This window comes from Chionomys nivalis, chromosome 14 (genome assembly GCF_950005125.1).
Source record: "Chionomys nivalis chromosome 14, mChiNiv1.1, whole genome shotgun sequence".
Taxonomy (NCBI): Eukaryota; Metazoa; Chordata; class Mammalia; order Rodentia; family Cricetidae; genus Chionomys; species Chionomys nivalis.
The window spans coordinates 43,825,623-43,848,269 of NC_080099.1; the positions used below are offsets into that span (position 1 = coordinate 43,825,623).

Here is a 22,647-nt window from a genome sequence, read left to right on the forward strand (position 1 = left end):
CAAGATGTACCTCGCCGGCATCAAAGCCACCCCCTACTCCAGGCTCCAAGGAGACTGACTACAGGCTTCCCGGTTACTGGGCGGAGCTGGGCCTGATGCTGGAGCGCCCAACTTCAGGAGTCAGGCCTAATGGAGGGGCTTCTCTTTTCACCGGCTTCTCCCCCCTACCCCTCATCAAAGAACGGCTCTCCGGTCATTTCCATTCTCTGTGAGGCTCAAGAGTCCTGTTATTTAATACCGTAGCCACCCCGGCAGCATCCTGCCAAGGCCTGCTCCACCCATCCACCTGGTCAGTTCACCACTGCTCCCTTTTCTTTTTAGAAGGAACAATCGGGAAAACTGCCTTCTGCAACAAAAGGCACGGGGCCGCAAGATTACAAAGGCTAGCGTCTTCTTAGGACTGGAAAACGACAAGGGCGCGAGTAGTGAAAGGGGCACCAAGCCAGGGCAGCAGAGGGCGGGCGGAAGCCCGGGGCACTGCGGACATTACTCTGGGGCGGGAGAGAGGCGGGGTTGAGAGGTGAGGGCCAGGCCTCTGGCTGAGTGGACAGAATCGCCCCGGGGGGTACTGGAGCCGGAAGAGGCCTCGGCCCAGATACTGTCCACACCCAAGAAATGGGAGGAGGAGTGGTCTGCACTTAGAAAGAGAGCCAGATTCACTCAGCAACCCCCACCCTACCCCTTTTTGAAATAGACAAAGACATTTTCTTAATTTTTGGCAAATGCCACTGGAAGGTCCCTGCCCCCTACGTCCCCAGGCGCCACTGATCTTGAAAAGGAGAAGGTTCCCAGTAGGGGTTCTCTCGCTCCCCCTCCACATCGCCTGCGGCGACAAGAGATATGCTGATCGAGGTGTGTCCTCCCCCCACCCCTCTCTGGGCACAGAATCCCGAGGCCGCAGCGCCCCCCACCCTCTAGTCACACTGACGGTTCCTGCCCAAGCCCGCAGTGGCGTGAAGGTGGCCTTTACCTCCTCTTGCAGGCTGGGAGGAGGGTACAACCCACGCAGCTGAGCCAGCTGCAGCAGTCGCCGCCGCCCTCCATTCATTAAAAAGAAAAAAAAAAAGGAACAACAACCTCCACCCCTCTTTGTAAAAGAACGACGGCCCCTGGAGGAGCAACAACCGGCCCCAGCAATCACGGGTTAAGCTCTTTTCCGGCCCCCCATTCATAAAAAAAAAAAAAGAAAAAAGAAAAAGAAAAAAAACGCAGCGCATGCGCGCACAGGGTCGCCTGTGCCCACCCATTCATAGAATCGCGGGCGGCGCGCGTGCGCAGTGGAGCTCTCTGCCCTCCCATTCATAAAAAAGCCATTTTCCCAGGCAAGGGTTGCAACATCGCCGCCGAGGCAGCGAGCTGAGCTGACAGCCGCGGAGCTTGCGCTGCAGGACTAAAGGAGCCTTACCGGCTCCTCTGACTGGCGTCTGCGAGTACAACAGCGACTGACCCGTTTGGGTTCGGGGATTTATACAGACGTGGAGCGATGCTTGTGACTCTGCAGCTCCTCAAAGTAAGTCCATAGCCGGTTTGGAGATCCGAAAGTACCCCCTCGGTACCGTGACGCGGCTCCCCTCGGGTTGGGGCCAATAGTACGCTATTTCTAGCCTCTTTGGTGTTCCTTCCCTCGGTCTGCGCCTCCTCGAGTCCCTGCGGTACGCCGCAGCTACCAGGCGCACCCGGCCGGCACGGCGCTAGGGGTGTTCGTTGCCTGGCACTGCCGTTGCCGACCCTAGGCATTGCCAAGTCGAGCTTCCGCGCCCTCTGTGACTCTGGAAACCTTGTTAGTGTTCGGGGAGTTTGCCTCTGGCCTGGCCTCTTTTCTTCTGCCACTACTCTCCTGAACGCTGGAACCCGCAGCCCCGGGCTCGCTTTGGAGCAACCGGTTGGGACTTGGGGGCGCCCTAGGTTTGGGCGGCTCGCCCACCCCCGGGCTCCGTGCCCACGGTGCCAGCTCTGCCGTAGGTCTTCCCAGCCTTTCCTCAGGGGCCTATGCTCGACGTAGCTTTTTCTTTACCAGTTCCGAGTTGTGGCGGACTAGGTTTCCTCTCCTTATGCCTCTCCACTGGATGGTCTGCATGGGGCCGGCCAAGGACTGAAGCTTTTTTGCTCCCTCTCCTTGGCTAGGCGGTTCCAGACCGTCTGACCTTTGCTCGGCTGCCTCATTTTATGCTGTGCAACTGCCTTGCCTCTTCTTTCCCTAGCCTCTTCTGGGCCCGAGGCTCCTTGGCCACCCGGTGCCCCCGTATTCGCAGGTATCGATCTTTTCCAGGTCCCAGAGCCCCTGGGCCTCTCGCTAAGGCTGTGGTGGGGGCTGAAGGTGCGTTTACATAACGCTGGGCGTGTGGGAGCTGAAGGAAGAGGTTGCATGCGTAGGAGAGATAAGGTGCCCACCTTCCCTCCTTGTTGGTACCAGACTTGACAACAACACGGAGAATAGAGGTTAGAGACGGTATGTTCTAAAAAAATTTGTAGTCGCCGGGGCCACGGGGGGAAGGGGGAGGACGGACTTGGCCAACCCGGGCAGCTGGAGCTTGGCTCCATCACTGGGGCCACGGCTGTGCCCAGTTTCCCCCTCAAAGCAGACGATCAAAAAGCATTTACAGTAGCTTCTCTTGGGCAAGAAGACGGTTTCTCAATTCTTTTGATTGGGGGCTGGGGGTTGTGGGCAGAGGAGACTAGAAACAGAAAGATGGTTGCATGACTTGAAGAGCTAAGGGATGGCGTTCTAGGCGACACGGGCTGGAGGGAATTGCGTGAGGAGTAGAGGGGAAGCTGCTGGCTGGGCATCCATATTGTCAGGCCTGGCTCAGGGCAGAAGGCCTCCTACTGCGCAGGGAGACTTCCTGGAACCCTGCGACGCTGCAAGGATTGCTTGGGGTCCTCAGATGCAATGGCAGTCTCTTCAATGTCACCAATCAGGCATGTGATTCTCCCCCATTTTGAGGGGGAGGCAAGGGAATCTGGGGAGGGCAGGAGCTCGGGCATATCCACTATGTAGGTGACCAGGGGTGCAGCCTTCGTGACAGGCCTCTACGCTGCACAAAGCTATAAGGTGAGACCTAGAGCAGTTGGGAAATAGGGCTTTATCAATCTCTTAATAAGTTCCGTCTGGCCTAAGGCCCTACTCAATATTGCGCTGCTGGATTTCACAATGTTTGGAGTTCTCCAGAATCTTCGCACACATGGAGTACAAACATCTGAGATTTTCTGCTTTTAACTCCACTTTAGTTGCAGATCTGGTGGTTTCCGGCAAAGAAAAGGACTGTAGTTGCTCAGGCTCTCTCTGAAAGAAAAATTGGAGGGTTGACACCCCTGAGGTTACATTTTTTTTTTTTTTCTATTTCCAGTTCTTTGAGAGGGTCCCTTGGCTCCAGGAAAATCCTCCCCATCCTTGCGCAGGTGAACGGTGTTGGTGGGCATTTAGATTGCTGCAGTCTTGAGCACAGCTAGGTGGAGGGGCTTTAATGACATCTCTTGCTTATATCTCATCTGGAATTTAGAGCTGAGTTCAGGAGTCCCTTCTTCTGGGACATTCATGCCTTCTTGCTGGATCCCACAACCTTTCCACATTTCCCTCTGAAATGATAGCCTCACCACAGTTCAGGCTGGTGGGAGGAGACAACACAGACTGGATCCGTTCAGGGCAGATGGCAGGCTGGGCATCCACCGGCCTTTTTGCCTGTCTCATGTTCCAGAGTTGGCAATTTGGAAATCACCCTTTGCCCAGTCCATGCGTCTTTTTCACTATCTTGCGAACTTAGCACTATATGTGCCCAGAGGTTTGGCTGATTTTCTAAAACAACAGAAACAAATGAAGGCAAATAAGTGATCCAAAATCAAGGGAAAAGACAAAACCCAGTTAACACTTACAGTGGCTTTTGAAGTGTCACTCTGGGTCATGCATAAGGACTTTAAATTCCACTCACTGTGGCAACTTTCTGCCCTGTTTTGGACTCCTATAACATTTTTTAATTAATTTGTTTTAGAGGCAGGATCTCATTGTGTAGCCCTGGCTGTCCTGGAACTCACTCTGTAAGCCAGGCCGGCCTCGAACTCAAAAAGAGCCACCTGCCTTTGCCTCCCAGGTGTTGGGATTAAAGACTGTGTAGCTCTGCCCACTAACATTTTCCCTAAATCCGTGTTAAATAAGGCCTGATTGTTGGTTACAGGATGGCCTAAGAAGAAAAAGGCCCTCTTTGGGGTTTAATTTTTGGTTCTGAATCTAGGGTGTCTGTCCTGTGGTAGAACCAAGAACAGCGTTCCTTGTGCCTAGGGAGGCTTCTAGCCAACCACTCGATCTACTAGGACATTTGGAGAGTAGACGGAACAGGTTTGTTGTTGGCTGGCTTGCTGGTTTTGAATGAAACAGGGTTTTTTCCTGTAGACACTAGCCCTGAACTCTTAAGTTTTTATTTTAATTATTGTGTATGTAAATCATGTGCGTGTGCGCACACTTCCACGTGAATGCAGTTGCCCACAGAAGTCCCGCATTGGGTGCCCCCGGAAAGACCAGTCAGTGTGTGTGTGCTCTTAACCCTCAGCCATCTCTCCAGCCCCATAAACGTGACTTTTTTTTTTTTTTTTTTTTGGAGACAGGGTTTGTTTATGTAACAATCCTGGGCTGTCCTGCAACTTGATTGTATAGACCAACACAGACTGGTCTCGAACTCAAAGAGATCCACCTGCCTCTGCCTTTCCGGTGCTGGGATTAAAGGGATACACCACCAACGGTCAACTTTGAGGTTCTTAATTTCCCTGCCTCTGCTAGGTTTGCAGATGCAAACCTTGGCGAGCAACGACAGGGTTTTTGTTGAGACAAGGTCTTGACTGGCCTGAAACTCCTGTGTACACAAGCTGGCTTCCAACTTGGATCAATCCTCCTGCCTCTGCCTCCGGAGTGTTGACATTACAGGCAGGCTCCACCATGCCCAGTTTACAACAGTGTTTTTAAACAAGAACACAGTGAATCGTGGCAATCGATTTTTGTAAGGAGACATCGACTAATCCTGGGTCCTTTCAGACCAGACGAGGGCTGGTAAGCATGGGTCTTAGTGGTGAACAAACTTCTCCAAGAGCCTGAGAGACCAGGGACAGTCGGCAGTAGGGCTGCTAAGCGCCAGGCTCGACTTTGGTAAGCTCACTATTAATCTTCTGCTCTTAGGAGGAGGGTCTAGTTTTAAAGACCCTTGAAAAGGCACAGGAAGTACAAGGTGCTGCGTGATTTAAAAGATGGGAGTACTCGTTGGCTCTCACTGGGCTACCCTGCAGATCTGGGCAGCTGACTAGGTTGGGGAATGTGTCCACAACATGTGGCCAAGCTTAAGAGGCCCCACTGTTCAGCTGTGATGGGGGCTGATCTTTCCAAGGAAGGGCCTCTAGTTGGTGGAGGAAGTGAGGAAGCAAGACTCCCGCACAGAGAGCCACAGATGTTCTAGGTCTAGCAGAGGAGGGAAGGGGGCCCTGGGGCAGGTGGCCAGTTGCAGGGGTGTACTTTCCCTTGTCAGTCTGTTTCTGGCTGGGAAAGGGGGAAGTCATTTCCTGTTCAATCCCAAGAGGAAGCTGAAAATCTACTGTCAGTTCTGTTTCTTGGTGGAGGGTTAGGGAGACATTAAGACCGTGTTGATGACGTCTAAAATGAAGCCTTCCCGGGGGTTGGGAGTCTGCAGGCTTCTGGTCACATTCTACAGTGTGACCTGGCCCGTTCAAATGTGCGGTGCTGCTGGTTAGCAGGCCCCATCTGTTCTGTTTCCCTCCTTTGTGACTTGGCATCTGATCCCTCATAATGGGCTACTGGGCAGACAAGTATATGGGTATACACACAGCAAAGCGCAGAAGCTTGAAGCTGGTTAAAATTGCTCAGATACAAGGGAAGGAAGAGGGGGCTGAAAACCGGTGATTTGACAAAGGATGGAGGGGCACTATTTCCTTTGGTGATCCCTGACATGGCCAGCTGTGAGCTCTCTAGTGCTAGTGAAGTAGGGAGTGGGTAAGGGTGTGTCCTCAAACAAATTGAGCCGCCCAGAGACTTTCTGCTTCCTTCCTATGGGCTTCACAAATTGGCTTCCCTCATAAGACCCAGGGGGAAGTCCCTGGCTTTCCCTACTCCCCCCCCTCCCTTCCCTTAAGGGTCTTAAAAGCAATAAGTCATCATCTGGCTATAGCTTAATTAACTAAACTGGGTTAGCGACACAAAGGACCAGGCAGTGGTGTTGCCGAGAGGTGGGCAGGCTCTCTGGCAGCCTAACGAGCCTTCTGTGGAAGAGCCCGCTAAGACTGGGTGGACAGCACAGAAACTGCGCGTTCATTTCGACGGAGCTTCTTGCCAGGTTGTCATTTACTGACTTGTAGGTTTTCCCATTATTCCCCAGCTTCCCTTCGTAGGGGAAATCAAGGTAAGGGTGGCCAGGGGCTTTGGACGTTTAACTTTGCCTCTTGATTCTTTTTGTGCAGCCTGTGTCCAGTTCCCTCCCCGCAGGTACAAGTGACAGTGAGGGTCAAGACAGGCAGCTCTGGGCTGCCAGACCCAGCAGCAGCAGCAGATCTAGGGACTGTGGTGGAGAAGGAGGTGGGGTGGGTAGCTTGCTGTTTCATCAGCCTCACCGTCTCCTTGCTCCTGGCCTCTCCCCTTCCTTCCCCTTCCCTCCACACCTGCACTCTATCATCAGAGATGCCCCAGGAACCCCAGAGTTGAGCTTGTTAGGGAGGGAATCCCTGTCACACCAGGATTTCCTTTTCTTTAAGGTCTGTTACAGTGAAATTCTGTAAGGGAAATCCATGGGGTAGAGATGAAAACCCTTAGGAAAAGAGGGACAAAGTGACAGGAACTTTCTGGAGTAATTTATCTACTACTGAACCTCTCCCCACCCCCCACTCTACCACAGCTGGTGGCTAATGGGGTGGAGTTGGGCTGCTGAAGGGCCTGTGGCCAGGAAGATGATTGGTACTTGTATACTTCTTCATGAGTCCCTGTGGATAGGGAAAGCGTCCTCAAATCATTGCCAGGTAGAGCTCCATGTCTGTTTCAGTCACAGTGGTCGGTGTTAGAGAGGAGTCCTGTCGTGAACACATGCCCCTTGCTCTACTTCTGTGATACTTTGTGCTTTCAAGTGCTTCCCCGCCCGTGTGTGTGTGTGTGTGTGTGTGTGTGTGTGTGTGTGGCAGGAAGTCGGTATGCATGTATATACTTAAACTACACGCATGTATACTACACGCACGTTCATGGGGACCAGGAGAGGTTGTCATAGGATTTCCCCATATGAATGATTTGTGAGCCATCGTGTGGGTGTTGGAGGCTAAATCCAAGACCTGCAAGAACAGCAAGTGCTTGCTCTTAATGAGGAAGCTGTTTCTCCAGTCCCTTTGCCTTACCAATGGAGATGGGCATGGGGTCTTTCATTGAACTGATGGCATGACTGGCCAGTGAGCTGTGGGGATCTTCCTGTCCCCACTTCCCCTACCCTGGGGTTACAAATGTGACAGCTGTGCTTTGGGGATCAGATTCTAGGTCCTCCTGCTTGCGAGGCAAACACTGTGCTGACCAGCCATCTCCCCAGCTCTGCGCTTTCATTTCTGTCTCCAGAATGGGAGTGCTTCCCTAAGGTGTTGGGGAGGATTAAATGAGAAAGTAAATCACTGTAGGCTCAGCAGAGAGCCTGGCACCAACAAGTGTTCTTTAAGTATCAGTCACTTGTAGTAACCAGCTATTGTTATTGCTGCTGCTGTTGTTGTTGGAGGGGGAGGTGAAAGTTCCTTATGCTAATCATCTGACTGTGAGGTACTTCCTAGGCTAAGTGCAGGGTTGGCCTCACTTCCATCCGGAATCTTCCAAATTGACCATCAAGCTCTTCCCAGCAGCTTACTGAGGCAAAGCCTCCTGTCCCATTTATATTATATAAATCTCTTCCTTCCTTGGAGGAGAAGCAGAGGGTACCTATTAAAGTGCTCTTAACCCCTGCAAGGATGTGCAAACTGAGGGGTGGAACTGTCTGGGGTGGAGACTGATCTTGGAAATGGGACTCAGACTTAGGTGGTTTTTTTTTTTTTTTTTCTGGGCAGGGAGTAGACCTGGAATTGTGCTGAGGGGTTATCATACAGGCAGTTTAGGAACTTGTTTTTCTTTTTCAGCCACGGCAATTCAGCAGAAACTCGTAAGCTCGTGGGGTCCGGGGCAGGCCTAAGCAAGTGGGAACACTGGCGCTCTGAGGTGGTGCCTGGAAGGGAGATGCCTTTTTAGACATAGCTTCTGGAACCAAATGTCAGCTGTGTGTGTCCTGAGAGAGCTGAGTCATTGGGGGCCGAGATCCTCACTCTCTAGGCTGGCCTCATTTACTAGCCCAGATGTTGACAGCTGCCTCTGGAGGGTGATGGGGCAGTAGCCTCACTCACTGCCTATGGTGGCTGCTCCAAACTAGCTTGCTGATGGGGCTTTTGCATGATTTGGAGAGTCTGCTTGCTGGCTCCCGGGCCTGTTAAACATCCTTGAAAGTTGCCTAATGCTTTTTGCTTCATCTGCAAGAAATGCAGCTGTTTTTAGAGTCTTGGTAGTCTGCTTGGCAAAATAGAGTGTGCAGTCAGTTCGCCTCTCTGCTTTAAAGAGTACCTCTCCTTTCTCTACGCCTTGGTCAGCCCTGCACTTGGTGCTGAGATAAAACCCTAGCTACAGGGGTTAATATGTAGCTATGTGAAACTTCCACAGGCAATTTGTTGGCAAGTATTCCCAACCAGGGCTTTCTGAAATCAGGGGCTCATACTGTCATTGTCCATGGAGGAAAGTTCTGGCTGAGACCCTCCCTTGACTAGCACCTGAAAGTCTTACCTGTGACACTTTATATTATGCCAATGTAACGATGTTTCCTTTAACCAAAACCTCAGAACTGGAAGTTGGGGCTTCTAACTGGACTGGTCGGGTGACTCCAAACTTGACATTCTTCTAGAGGCAAGGCCTTGGGAACTTATTAGCTGAAAGGTAGCGTTAGAGAGAAGATGCTCTCTGGGATGTGTCTATGCAGCCCTGGCCTCAGCAGTTCACCTGAAGCTGCCTTGACAAGGGACCATTCTTTGGAAGGCCTGCCGGCTGGTTGAAATTTACTCAAAGGTGAACTGAACTGCCTGCGGGTGGTGGCTCTTTCTTTTAATTGTAGCAGTTGGGAAGCTAAGGAATAAGAGCTTCGGTAGCCCAACCTTGGGCTATTACTAATATATTACGTAATTAGGTAAGTTTCAGGTCAGCCTAAGATGGAATGTGAAATCTTGCCTCAAAAAAAAAAAATTTTTTTTTTTTTAAATGTTCTGATTTCACTGAAAAGAACATTGTGGCCCCTGCCACTATGTAGACTTTATCCAAGACAGACAGGGAAATAGTGTATAAAGAAATACCTGTAGAGACAATAGTTTGAATGGGAACTTTCTGGTGACTGACCCCTCTTGGAAAGATGTGATGGTTTTTTGCATTTAGCAGCATAGATGTTGCGCAGACTAATGCCGTGGATATCCTTCTTTCTCTCGTTTTCACGAACTTTCTATTTAGAGCTAGCTGTTTATTTCATGCGGACTAGAAGCATCCAAGAAAACGCTTCAGCTATTTGTAACCAAACCCTTGTCTCCAAGCCAGGGCAAGCATAGTTGTCAGTTCCCATCAGCCTCCTCCCTCCACCACAGCAAACACTTCACCATACAGGGAGCCAAGTGTCACTCTCCTGTGATACTGAGATGGACTTAACAGTCCCAGCAAGGGGGGTAAACGGAACTAGAAACCTACTTTGCATCCCCTTGGCAACACCTTTGATGCAAGATAAACTTAGTTGAGAGACAGGAGCTGTCATTAGCATCTTGAGAAGGCATTTACAGAAACACCACCCTTAACAGACACTCCTCAGTGTGTGTTGTCTTAATGAGGGCTCTTCTGCCCCTTGCTCCGTCCTTCCCTCCCCCAGTCCCTTGAAGTTCTTTGTGGAATCTTCCCAGAGTGTATTCTCTTCCTTTGGATTCCAAATTGTCTCCTTTGAACAGAGGTCTTGGCCTTCTGCTGCTATTTCTTTAAATTGATCTCTGTCCGAATTCCAAACGTAAAGGTCAGCAGGCAAGGAAATGGCACTTCTAATAGAAAACAATGTGCACTTTCTAAATTTGAACCAAGCCGTTTCCGCTCTTTGATTTAAGTGACTTCCTGGGTTTCCGTGTCAGGCGCTGCCGTTGAATCTCTGGCCGGATGCCAACTTAAAATTGCACTCTCTCAGTGAAATTAGAAACTGATCCAGGGTTGCCTTAGCTATTCTAGTAAATAACATTTAGTCTGAATGTTCGGCTCAGCACTTGGAAATGGGTGATGTGAGTGCCCCTTGAGAGGATTTCCCATGCAAGTTGTCGGGAGCTCACCTACCCAGCGCTTATCGACTGCTGGAGGTTGCTGTTCTTGGAAGCGGGAGTGATAGGTTGATGTCCTGGATGAGCAGGCGTCAGATGCAGCCCTTCTCTTCTCTTCATCCAGCTGATGAGCTCAAGGGAGCACACAGGAACTGTTGTATTGACCACGTACACAGTCCTCAGTGCCCAGGACGGTTCCTCCAGGACTGGGAAATGCTTACGTAGGAAGTCAAAGTGGTTGTATTTTGAGGTAGTGATGAATTATTTAGTGCCTTCTGTGTGCCTGGCTGTGTGCAGGTATCAGGTGTGCGTTTTCTCCCTTAATCCTTGAAAGAACCCCATTAGAGCCCCCAAATTAAGGCATAATCCTAGTGCTCACTACTACAGAGGCAGGCAGATCTCCATGAGTTCAAAGCCAGCCCAGGACAACACAGTGAGACCCTTCCCCTGCCACGATCCCCCCCCCACACCACCACCATACACATACACACACACACTCGGGAGTGAGATGGCTCAGTTGGTACAGGTTCACAAGACTGGGGACCTATGATCAATCATTTTCACACATGAAGGTGGAAGAAGAGAGAACTGATTGTTCCCTCAGAAGTCTTGTCCCCTGACCTACACATACATTAAAAATAATTTTAAGCTGGGCGGTGGTGGCGCTCACCTTCAATCCCAGCAGAGCCAGACAGATCTCGGTAAGTTCAAGGCCACCTGGTCTACAAGAGCTAATTCCAGGACAGGCACCAAAGCTACACAGAGAAACTCTGTCTCCAAAAAAAACCCAATAAATAATTAATAATAATTTTAAAAGAAGTTGTAACTTGTTCACAATCAACACCATTAGGCCTAAAGTGTTCTGTTGTTTTCTTTAAGACAGGCTCTCGCTCTGTAGATCAGGCTAGTCTCAAATTCACAGCTGTCTCCCTGTTTCCACCTTCCCAGATTCTGGGATCATAGGCATATGCCACCATGTCTGGCTGACCCACCCTTTACCTGGTGATGCTGGTAACCAAAGCCAGAACCTGTGATGCGTGCTAGGAAAGCCGTCTGCCACCAAGTTGTACCTCAGCCTAAGAGATGTTACTTCTACCAGTATTTTTCTCATTATTGACAATTTAAGCCTTGGGAATTACTAGGAACTTCATTGAAGAAATTTGGTCATTTTGGACTCCCAAGGCCTGATAGAAGGTTGAGGGGAGAATATTAACAGGCCATGCATTGATGCTGGGAATCCATTTTCTCCTTTTTCCTTCCTCTCAGGGCCCCTAGAAGCCTGTCCATTGGTGCAGTCCAGGACCGTCAGCCTCATGGAGCGCCCGGTGCCACAGAGTACTGTCCCTTTGACTCCCAGCTCCGTCATGGTGCAGCCTCTCCTTGACAGCCGAGTGCCCCACAGCCGGCTCCAGCACCCACTTACCATCTTACCCATCGACCAGATGAAGACCAGTCACGTGGAGAATGACTACATAGACAACCCTAGCCTGGCCCCCACCTTGGGTCCCAAGCGGACCCGGGTTGGGGTCCCAGAGCCGGCCCCTACGCCTGCCCGCTGTGACCAGGATGTCACTCACCACTGGATCTCCTTCAGCGGTCGACCCAGCTCTGTCAGCAGCAGCAGCAGCACCTCCTCAGACCAGAGGCTCCTCGACCATATGGCTCCACCACCAGTAGCTGAGCAGGCTTCACCCAGGGCCGTGCGCCTCCAGCCCAAGGTGGTCCACTGTAAGCCGCTGGACCTCAAAGGGCCAGCAGCTCCGCCAGAGCTAGATAAGCACTTCTTGCTGTGTGAGGCCTGTGGGAAGTGTAAATGCAAGGAATGTGCGGCCCCTCGGACGTTGCCCTCCTGCTGGGTCTGCAACCAGGAGTGCCTGTGCTCGGCCCAGACCCTGGTCAACTATGGTACATGTATGTGCTTGGTGCAGGGCATCTTCTACCACTGCACCAATGAGGATGATGAGGGCTCCTGCGCTGACCATCCCTGCTCCTGCTCCCGCTCCAACTGCTGCGCCCGCTGGTCCTTCATGGGTGCCCTCTCTCTGGTGCTGCCGTGTCTGCTGTGCTACCTGCCGGCCACAGGCTGCGTCAAGCTGGCCCAGCGCGGCTATGACCGTCTGAGACGCCCTGGTTGCCGCTGCAAGCACACGAACAGCGTCATCTGCAAGGCAGCCAGTGGCGACACCAAGGTCAGCAGGTCTGACAAGCCTTTCTGACACTTTGGATGAAAAACTCGGCACTGCCCTTGGAAACATGGTCCCTCCTGCCAGTCTCCTGAGGCTGACTGTACTCATCTGTCCTCTCCTAAACCCTAGATTGAGAACAAAGAGGCAGAGACCACTACCACCCAGCCTAGAGTCCCCAGAAGGATGAAGATGTACTCTGGGGTTTTCGTGTTCTTGAAACTTTCATGTCAAGCAACAGTGACAGCGTCGGGGTGTGGTGGTTTTGGATGTGATTTCTTCCCATTTCAGAAGATGTGGACACAATCTGGAAGTTCGGCCCCTCGATGGCCTTCCCAGCCCCTCAATCTCTCCCTTCTACTTTGTCATTGTCTCTGGCTCCTTCTGGAGCCTCCTAGCTGGGAGGAACAGCTCATGGAAGGTGGGATACCTCGAGGAAGACCCTCAGAGCCTTGACTTCTACCTTTCCTTCCTCTGTCCTTGCCTGTCGGCCTTGGCCTCTTGGGAAGGTGCACCGTAGCAATTCCTGCTGTATGTACTTGATAGTTGAGAACAGAATCACCCTGGAGCCGCGGGATGGACAAGGAGCCGCTGGGCAGTGTGTTCCTCCTAGCTTCAGTCACTAACTTGGGGGTGTCCACTCATCACACCGTCCTCTGCTTCTTAACTGAGTCACAGACTGGCCTGCCTGCTCTGTGTCCCGAGCTCTCTCTACTCGGATTCTTTGCAGAAACTCACTGAGTTAAGAGGGCTCTGGGTGACGCAAGTGAGACCAAATATCATTTTGCCAATGAGTCTGAGGCTGTGGTCTCTGGATCCAGTCAAGATGTTTTTATATGTTTAATCAAACTAGATGCTAATGGTGTTTAAACAGTAATAATACAACAACTTGCTTCTTTTTGGGCCACCCCCAGGAAGGGCTGATTTAAAATCTGGGGGCAAGCAACCTCAAGGAGCATAATTCCCCTGCCCCTCAAGAATGGCAGAGAAGAGGCCGCACCTCCCATTGGCAGAATGACAGTTGAGCCGAGCTGGGTTTGGGTTTTCTTCTGCTTCTGCTGCTTGCTGTCATAGCCTTTGTGTATAGTGATGTGTCTGTCTTTAATGTAAATAGAGAGAGGATGAACAGAGTCTATTTTAGTGTCAGGAGGGCCCCGGTGGGGAAGTCAGAGGAGCCCAGAGTGGGTGGGGAGCAGTTCTCTGGAGGGGGCTACTGGATTTGAGCCCCACTTTTGTGCGCAGCACAACCCCCACCCCTCCCGACAGCCCCCAAAGACGTAGCAACTCTTTCTCTCACGGTGCTAAAGGACCCAGAAAGTGCAGCACGTTCAGCGAGGAGGTACTTGTTGCATGCAGAAAGCTATAGCGTCTCTGGTCCTTGCCCCCAGTCGTTGTGTGGGGTTTTTGCTTTGTGTGGTATTTTGTCCCTGTCCCTGCCTCTTTGATGATGTGAGAAATGGCCTGGGTCAGAAGAGATGCCCCAGGTGAAATTGGGAAAGCATTAGGCAAAAATCATGTGTAGCATCTCTGGCTCTTCCATGCGGGACCAGAGCTGCCCCCAGGAAGGAGGTAAAGCAGGCAGGTAGCTGTGAGTGGCTTGTACCTAATGCTCTTTCTCAAGGATTCACCCCCACCCCTACCTTGGAAACTAGTAGTAACACTTTATGATTTAGGATAAGTTAACTGTAACCATAGGTATTTATTGGTTGGAAGAAGGGAGGGTTTTATTTTCAGCTTTATTTATGTAACATTTACTGGCTTGTAAAAGGCAAGTATAAAGTACGGCATCTTCATTCTCTACGGCTAACCCGTATAGCTGCCCTTGCCACAGCTGCTTGCAGTGTTCTTGCACAGACCGGAAGGAAAGATAGAAGACGAGAAACACATTCAGCCAACCACTTAACACTAATTGAATGTATTAGAAGCTTACTGAAGGGGCTGTCGATGTTTTCCTCAGATGAGGTATGTGGAGGGAAGCCCCCAAAATGGTAGTGCACACAAGCACCCTTCCTGAAAAACCTGGGAGCTTTGTCCAGGGTCCCTCCCCCCAATCTGTCTCCACAGGATAGCTAACCCAGTGGCAAGTTGCACTTTGGTGATCTTGGTCTGTGCACCTCTGTGGACAGTTGAGTTATACACGCCGTGTATGCACACACACATGCACATGTGACACTTACATACATACTGACCCTCTACCACACAGACCCTGTGTCTTGGCAACCCCTCTCGAGCCCTTACTTTGTGTACATAGCTGTAAACACGGATTTTTATGGGTTTTGGTTTCCTTTTTATTTCCACACCCCCCTCTTGTTTGGGCTTGTGAAGGATGTCTACAAAACTCCCCCTCCCCCCAGGAGTTTGCCTTGGGGCCCACTTGCCTGGTGGTAAAGGGAAGGGGTGGAGGGAATAGCCTTGATTTCCTCAGCTCTGTTGTTTTTTGGTTTTTGTTTTGTTTCTCTGCAAACACCTACAGGCGGGAAAACACAGAACAGAAAAGTGGTAGTGTACCTGTAGAGTCCCCACCCCCTTCCCAGGAGTACAGGCTCTTGCAAACACTAAACATTTCTGTAGCTGCTTCAGCCTGGTGACTTGCTGTCATTAGCAGGTTGTTTGGCTGGGTTCTAGCTTTTCAAACGTCCCAGCTGGTTCCCATTTCTGGTCCTGGGGTTAGGTGGCAGTTCAATATGGCATCCAAGACATTTCCTAAGAAGTACCTTGGCTACTTGGTTTCTGCATTGTGAGGAAAAACCAGCCTTCCTGTGAGCACACTTGGGTCTCGGGCTAGGCTAGCAAAGCCTTCCATGGTACAGTCAAGGCTCCTGAAGCCAATAGGAAGGCAATGAAGGACATTCCTTGGGTACTTCACAGACGCAGGAGGTGGGTTTGTTGAGGTCGGGCAGGATGCATTGGTGGGGCCCAGCTGGATCACAACCCCAAAGGAGCAACACATGCAAACTTGGTCTGGGCCGAAACCCGGGTCATCACTTTGAAGCAGCCTGGTCTCCAGAAATGTCTGAGGTGTGTGGGCAGCGCAGATTTGCACTGTACAACTTACTAGACCATCCGAGGCATCCCCAGCCTCCCGGTTCTTAGTTCACGCCCTCCCTGCTCTGCAACAGTGAGCGTCCATCCTGCGTTTCCGTTTCTGCCGTGGGTGACTGCCGCTTGCGATCTCTTGCTGTCCCGTGCTTGCTTTCACGCCTGCAGCAGTAGAGCTGCTCCCTGTTGCCCACCCCACCACATTCGTGTTTCATTTCCCCCTCACTGTAGCCCCTTTCACCCCACCACAAAAGTTACCACAGAAGGTTTCCTTTGTAAAAAATATTTATTTTGAAGCTCTATTTTAATAGTATTTATTTTAGAAAGTCTACTATTGTAAGAGTTCTTCTGTTTGTGAAGAAAAAACAAGTTACAAACTGAATGTACTGATCTAGAAGATATCTATAAATATATATTGTTAAATATACACGTGATTGCCATTCTCTTGTGTCGTCTTCCGTTGCCTGACGTCCTCCCTCAACAGAAGTTCCGTGCTTGTCAGGGCCCTTACGCCACATGAACACATGCACACAATGGGCTGGGTGTCTACACTGGGGCGACCCTCACCTACCTCTAAGGTCACCTGGAAGCCACCAAAGAATGCCGCACTGCTAGTGAAGCTGCCAGATGCCGCATGATGCAAAAATCTTTCCTGGGTCACCTGTTCACACAGGGTGTCGGGTTTGGGTTTTCTTCCTATATCTTGAGATAGTCAAGATAACCCGTTAGCCCAAGGTAGCATTGAAAGTGTGTCATTAGGCCAGGTAGTGGAGGCAGAGGCAATATGAGTTCCAGGACAGCCAGGGCTACACAGAGAAACCCTACCTTATAATACCACCCCCCCCCCAAAAAATGTCGTGCCTGGCCATTGTGTGTCTTAGTAATATAGATGGACAAGAAGCTTCAGAACTAGGAAAAGCTGGGGGGGGGCGGCACCAAATTTTGGTCCCAGTGCTCGACTAATGAGACATCAAACAAGGTCTTTTGACTTCTAAGCCTCCTGTCCACAGAATGGCTTGTCTTTGTCCTTTGGTGCCTTGTCACACTCTTTTGGATCTGCCTGTCTGCCTCCTGAGTGCTGGGACCTAAGGTGTGTCACCGTTCCTGGCCTTGGTGCTTTTTCTTGGTCACAGTGATATTTAGGAATCTTGATAAAATCAATCCTGTTCCTCATTGAGGCTTTGGAACATATGTCAAAGATCCCCTGGTCATTGCCCAAAGGACACAAAACACATTCTTCAGTGTGACCCTATCTACAGTAGAACTTGAATAAAGATAATCTCAAATTCTGTTTCCTAACCATGCGACCTGTCTCACCTCTACAGAAGTAACCCTCTGGTCCCCAGTAGTGTCTCATGTCTTGACTCCTCAGACTCCCTCATAATTGGTTGGTTGGTTTTATGTTGGGTCGGGTTTTAGAAATTAATAACAAAGACACCAATTGAAGTTGCATTCTTAAAGGCCTACACATCCAAATGACCTTTGGGGAAAGATGAAACTGAGAGTCTCCAGAAGAGAATTCTATGACTGCTAGACTGCTATTCATCTGGCTTTGGCCCTCCTTAGTTCCCAGTTACAAATGGCTTAGGGGTGACCCCAGATGTTATTTGCTGCATTACTTTTTGCCTGATGCTATTGGCTTCGGGATGCAAAAATGGGTGTTAGGTGGAATTGCTACTCATACAGAAAGTAAAAATGTAAATTGAAGCCTCTGCAGCTGTACTTGGGGAAGCACTGCATGGAGAAGCTGGAAAGTGTCCCGGTGACCAAATATAAAAGTTGAATCAACCCTCTTCCCGTCTGTAGCCACACAGTACTCTTCGAAGAAGGAATGGGATGGGCCTTGGTGCTAGCGTATTTGCCTGGCATGCGGAAGGTCCTGAGATCACTTTCCAGCACTGCCCCCTCCCAAAGGGCTTGGCTTGGTGAGGGCATCTGACCCATTAGAATATATCCCTGTACCCCTGCAGCCTGGTACCCTGGTCCAGAGCCCCCAGTATACAGAGCTCTTAAGCCATCTACCTAGCCTAGGTAATTCACAGCTTGAAGTGAATTTAGCTTCCCAAAACATGAACCCCCAGAAAAGACCCAGGCAGCCTGCCCCACACTGGAGGTGCTGCCAGATAAAAGCCGGGAGGACATTTTTAAGAGACTTGAAGTTTATTCATCGGAACTTTAATAAAACAATATGTCCAAGGCCCGAGGCAGGTATAATTTTCATAATTTATGGGTCTCTGAGACAGGAAGAGAGCTCAGGGTTTTATTGTGTTTCGCACGATAAATGGCATTCCAATTGTCTGCCCGCTGTTCTTTAAGGCCTCTTGTCTGGCGGCAGTGCGGCCTGCTGGAGCCCACCTGGGCCCGGAGGCCAGAGGCAAGGGCTAATTATGGATGCATCTGGATGCATTAAGAAGGAGATGACTGAAAAACTCCCTGGGCTCTACTTCCTGTGCCCACACGTGTGCTAACAGTAACTGCTACAAGCTTTGGAGCCTCACTCCTCCCCCCTCCTGGCCTGCTGTTCCCCCCCGCCCCCCCCCCCAACATCCCCTCTGCTGGCTGGACCTGGAGACTCACAGGAGGTGACTGAGGACTCTGCCAACCACACACCAAAGGGCTCTAGGTGAGATTCTGATTGGAGCTGCTAGTGGGGAAGCCTGTAGACTGGATGCTGCTAACGGCAGGCCAAGTGGCCTGATGAAAAATAGTGCAGAGAGCATCACTGGGGAGCATAGATGAGACGTTGTTGTTTACAGTCTTGAAACAAAGTTATACCTGACCTCACTTGACAGAAAATCAAGGTTCAGATGGGTGGATTTACCAATGCACCCTCAACCCACCACTGAGAAGTGGCAGACGGGACATTTTTAACCCAGAAGGTCTTCCAAAGTTAGTGTACTAGATGTTCAAGACTTTTCAAACTTTAAGACCCTGTCCAGTGAGCACTGCCTTTGGGGGTTCTTTCCTTTGTCCTCAGAGGATCCTCGTCACTGGTCCTTCCGTGACAATTTGTGGTGCAGGCTGTTCTAACCAAGATCACTGTCCACGAGACAGGATTTGAACCCAAGTCGCAACCACTGAGCCCAACAGCCCCTATTAAAGCTGGAGCATTGGCTCCACAGAAGAGTGCTTGTTTTTGCAGAGGACCTGAGTTTGGTTCCCAGCCCCACATGGCTGCTCATAGCTTCCGGGAGAACAGACGCCCTCTGCTGGCCTCTGCTGGCCTCTGCTGGCACCAGGTATGAACCTAGATAGATGCATGCAGAACACACAAAAAAAATTAGAAATAAACAACACTATTAAGGACCCATCAATAAGCCAGTTCTGAGGAAGAACCTGTGACCACACAGCACTGCTCTTTACCCTTTCAGCATCGGCAGCTCCCTCCCAGCACCCTCTAGGCTGCTGCAGTGCCCATTTTCCAAGCACCACACCTCAGGGTGACTAAAGCCCTCTGCTTCCATCTAATGGAAGGGCCAGTACCCAGAGTGGATATGGTCAGGGTCTTGGGACTCTGAGAAATGGCTGCCTTGCATGGTAAGGACTAGGAACTTACTGGTCTACCTGGCAGGGACTAAGTAGTTCAACCATGACCGTGTACACTCTGGGAAGGCAAAGAAGCGAGTAATTGCTCAGCCTACAAAACTGAATGCCTTAGTAGTCCCATCCCGATGTTGAAGAAGTCTCAGAAGCTGGATTCTGATGGTAGCGGAGGACGGAAGAGCCTGGTGGAGGCAGCACTGGTAGATACACTTGTGAAGAAGTGAAAGCAGGCAGGCCACGTAATCTTTTTCCATGGCCCTTTGTTGTTGTTGTTGTTGTTTTAAATCTGGGCCACCTGTTTGGAAGGTGGGTCTTGGTTCCTCAGTAGTTGTTTCTGGAAACACCCTCGCAGACATGCCCAGGGCTGTATCTCCCTGTGTTTACAGATCTCAAGTTGACAGTCAAGAGGAACTGTCCAAGCTGGAAACGTGGCTCAGCTGTTAAGAGCACAGACTGCTCCTCAGGGGACTCAAGATCAATTCCCAGTACCCTCATGATGGGCAACTCCAGTCCAGGAGGATCCAAACCCTCTTCAGGCCTCCCTAAGGACCAGCTCTGCATATGCAGCTGCTGTACAGGCATGCACACAGACAATAGATAAATAATGTAAATAGATAATAGATAATGTATTTATGTATGTAAAATAGATAAAAGGAAAAAAAATCACATATGCAAGTGGATAGAGTATCTGATATTTGGGTATTTAGTTCACTTCCGCCTTATTCTATAACAGCCAGGTCATAGAACTTCCTAAGAAGTTCATAAGAACTTCAGCAGGAGTCCCCCAAAGACAGCTTCGTTGGGGGGGAGGTGGAGGGTGATGGCAGCATACACTTTTTATCCTAGCACTCGGGAGGCAGAGGCAGGCAGATTTCTGTGAGTTCGAGGCCAGCCTCAGAGTGAGTTTCTGGACAGCAAGGGCAGGGGTGGGGGAAGACCGCTTCATCACAGATCCCAACTTCTCTGGTACCTTCTGTCGTCTGCCCTTCAAAAGTTCCCCTCGGGGTTAAAAAGGCTGTCTGAATGACAGCATTGCACTGTCTGAATGACAGCGTCAAGTTCCAGACTGCACTCTTTGCTCAAGGAAAACTTTCCTATTCGTGTAGTTGTTCCCCACTGCCTCAGCCTTCCAGGCTCAGTAAGCTAATTATGAAGGCAGCCGTCCTTCATTCCAATCACAGATAAATAAACGTCCAGTGGACACCTGACTGATTTCTTCTTGCATCACAGAAGCCTGGCTATGGGAAAGGCTCCTGGCGAAGCTGATGGTATTACTGAATAAGCTGTCGAGCTTGCACAAGCGCTTGTCATAGGGGCGTGGACACTATACCAAACCTGTATTCGTGCTCCTTGGTTCCATGTCCCTCATACAGAATGCATGTCTATTTCATCTGAGTTGTGAACACCACACTGTCTGCAGCCTCAGTTCCTCTAGTTACACTGTAACCGTTATATCAACCACAACACGTTTGCTCTGGGTAGGTTTACCAGACGGACCGAATGTAGTCAACGAAAGCCTCCAACCGTGCTTGGTGCATAGTTTTTTTGTTTCTTTGTTTGGTTTTATTTTGGTTTTACAAGACAGGGTTTTTCTGTGTAGCTCTGGCTGTCCTGGAACTCACTCTGTAGACCACCATGGGCTCCAACTCAGATCTTCCTGCCTCTGCCTCCTGAATGCTGGGATTAAACCACCACTGCCCAACTGTGTTTTTGTATTTTAACATTATTAAGAATCAGATGATCACAGGGTAGTGGTGGAGCATGCCTTTAATCCCAGCACTCAGAAGGCAGAGGCAGGAAGATCTCTGTGAGTTCGAGTCCAGCCTAGTCTACAGTGCGAGTTCCAGGACAGCCAGAGCTATGAGAAATGGTGAGAAATAAATAAATTAAAAAAAAAAGATGATCTTGGTTAGTTTTGGAGAAAGGATCTTATGTGTGGCCCAGGCTGGACTCAAAGCCCTGATCATCCTGACTTTCCCCAAGTGCTAAAATGATGGGTGTGTACCACTATGCCCGGCTTCAGATGATCTCTTTCAAAAAGAATGCAGTTGTTGCAAAAAGGAAAACAATGGTCAAAATGAAGCTTCCAGGGCATGAGAAGGCTCAGCAGGTAAAGGCGCTGGCTGACAGCCTGAATTCAATTTCTAGAACCGACCCTGCAAAATTGTCCTCTGACTTCTACGTATGGGCTGTGGCTTATGTGTCCCTCAAGTCACACATTAATGATAAATAAAAAGTTTAGCCAGGCATGATGGTGCACACCTTTAATCCCTGCACTCAGGAGCCAGAGACAGGCAGATCTCAGTGAGTTTGAGGCTAGCCTGGTCTACAAAGTGAATTACAGGACAGCCAGGGCTACATAGAAAGACTCTTTCTCAAAATAGATAGATAGATAGATAGATAGATAGATAGTTGATAGATAGATTAGATAGATGATAGATAGATAGATAGATAGATAGATAGATAGATAGATGAAAAAAATTAAAACCCACTGAATAGATGGCTCAGTGGTTAGGAGCAGCACCAGCTGCTCTTCAGGAGGACCTGGGTTCAATTCCCAGCACTGCATAGTGACTCAATTCCAGTTCCAATGAAACTAATGTCCTCTGGCTTCCACATGTACCAAGCATTCATGTGATGAACAGACATACATGCAAGCAAAACACCTACATGTATAAAATAAAATATTTTTTTTTAAAAGAAGATTAAGTACCAGGCTTGGCAGGGGGTGGGAGGGGGACTTTGTTGACTAATACGTGAGGCCCTGGATTCAAACCCTAGAACTGCGAAGAAAAAAGTGTCTACTGTGTGCTAGGCATTGATTGCTCTTTTACCTTTAAAATCACACATGGGAACTAGCCAGCGCAGCAGTTGATACGTCTGCCCTGTAAGTATGAGAACCTAAGTTCGATCCCCAGAATGCAACAGAAAGCCAAGCATGGTGGTGCATGCTTGTAACCCAGCTCTGGGGAGGCAGAGATGAGTGGATTCTTGGGGCTCACTGGTTAGCCAGCCCGGTCTAATTCTCAAAAACAAGATGGACAGCTTCCTGAGGAACAACATCTGTGGCTGACTTCTGGCTTCCACACACATGTATCTGCACGTACACAAATAAAAATGAATGTATGAATATGTATTTAAGAAAAGAAGAAACTATACGCAGGCTTATGTTATGCCAAGCTCATCTACCAACTGCTTTTCTCATTTAGCACATTAGTACTTGACCTCCTCGTTCTCTTTACTTCCACCTTCTCCTTTTATGTGTAGTTAATGTATGTGGATGCACCTGTGTGTCCTTGGATATGCATGCACATATGTGGAGGCTGAGGGCAACACTGGGTATCATTTCTCAGACATCACCAATCTTTGAAACTTTTTTCTCCTTCCTTTCTTCCTTCCTTCCTTCCTTCCTTCCTTCCTTTCTTCCTTCCTTCCTTCCCTCCTTCTCTTTTTTGAGATAGGGTCTCTCATTAGTCTGGAACTCTCCAAGTAGACTAGGCTAGATGGCCAGTGGGATCCA

General features: G+C 49.8%; 1 protein-coding gene across 2 annotated transcripts; it reads left to right on the forward strand.

Annotated features, from left to right (window-relative positions):
• The first annotated feature begins 1,319 nt into the window (after positions 1-1,319).
• Spry4 (sprouty RTK signaling antagonist 4) lies at positions 1,320-15,974 on the forward strand. Of its 2 annotated transcripts, none has more exons than XM_057789213.1 (2): positions 1,320-1,510; positions 11,629-15,974. In XM_057789213.1, the coding sequence occupies exon 2, from the start codon at positions 11,676-11,678 to the stop codon at positions 12,576-12,578; it is 903 nt and encodes a 300-aa protein (XP_057645196.1). In that variant the 5' UTR covers positions 1,320-1,510; positions 11,629-11,675; the 3' UTR covers positions 12,579-15,974. The 2 variants fall into 2 exon arrangements, with proteins under 2 accessions (XP_057645196.1, XP_057645197.1); XM_057789214.1 differs by lacking the exon at positions 1,320-1,510 and adding an exon at positions 2,394-2,449.
• Positions 15,975-22,647: the final 6,673 nt, after the last annotated feature.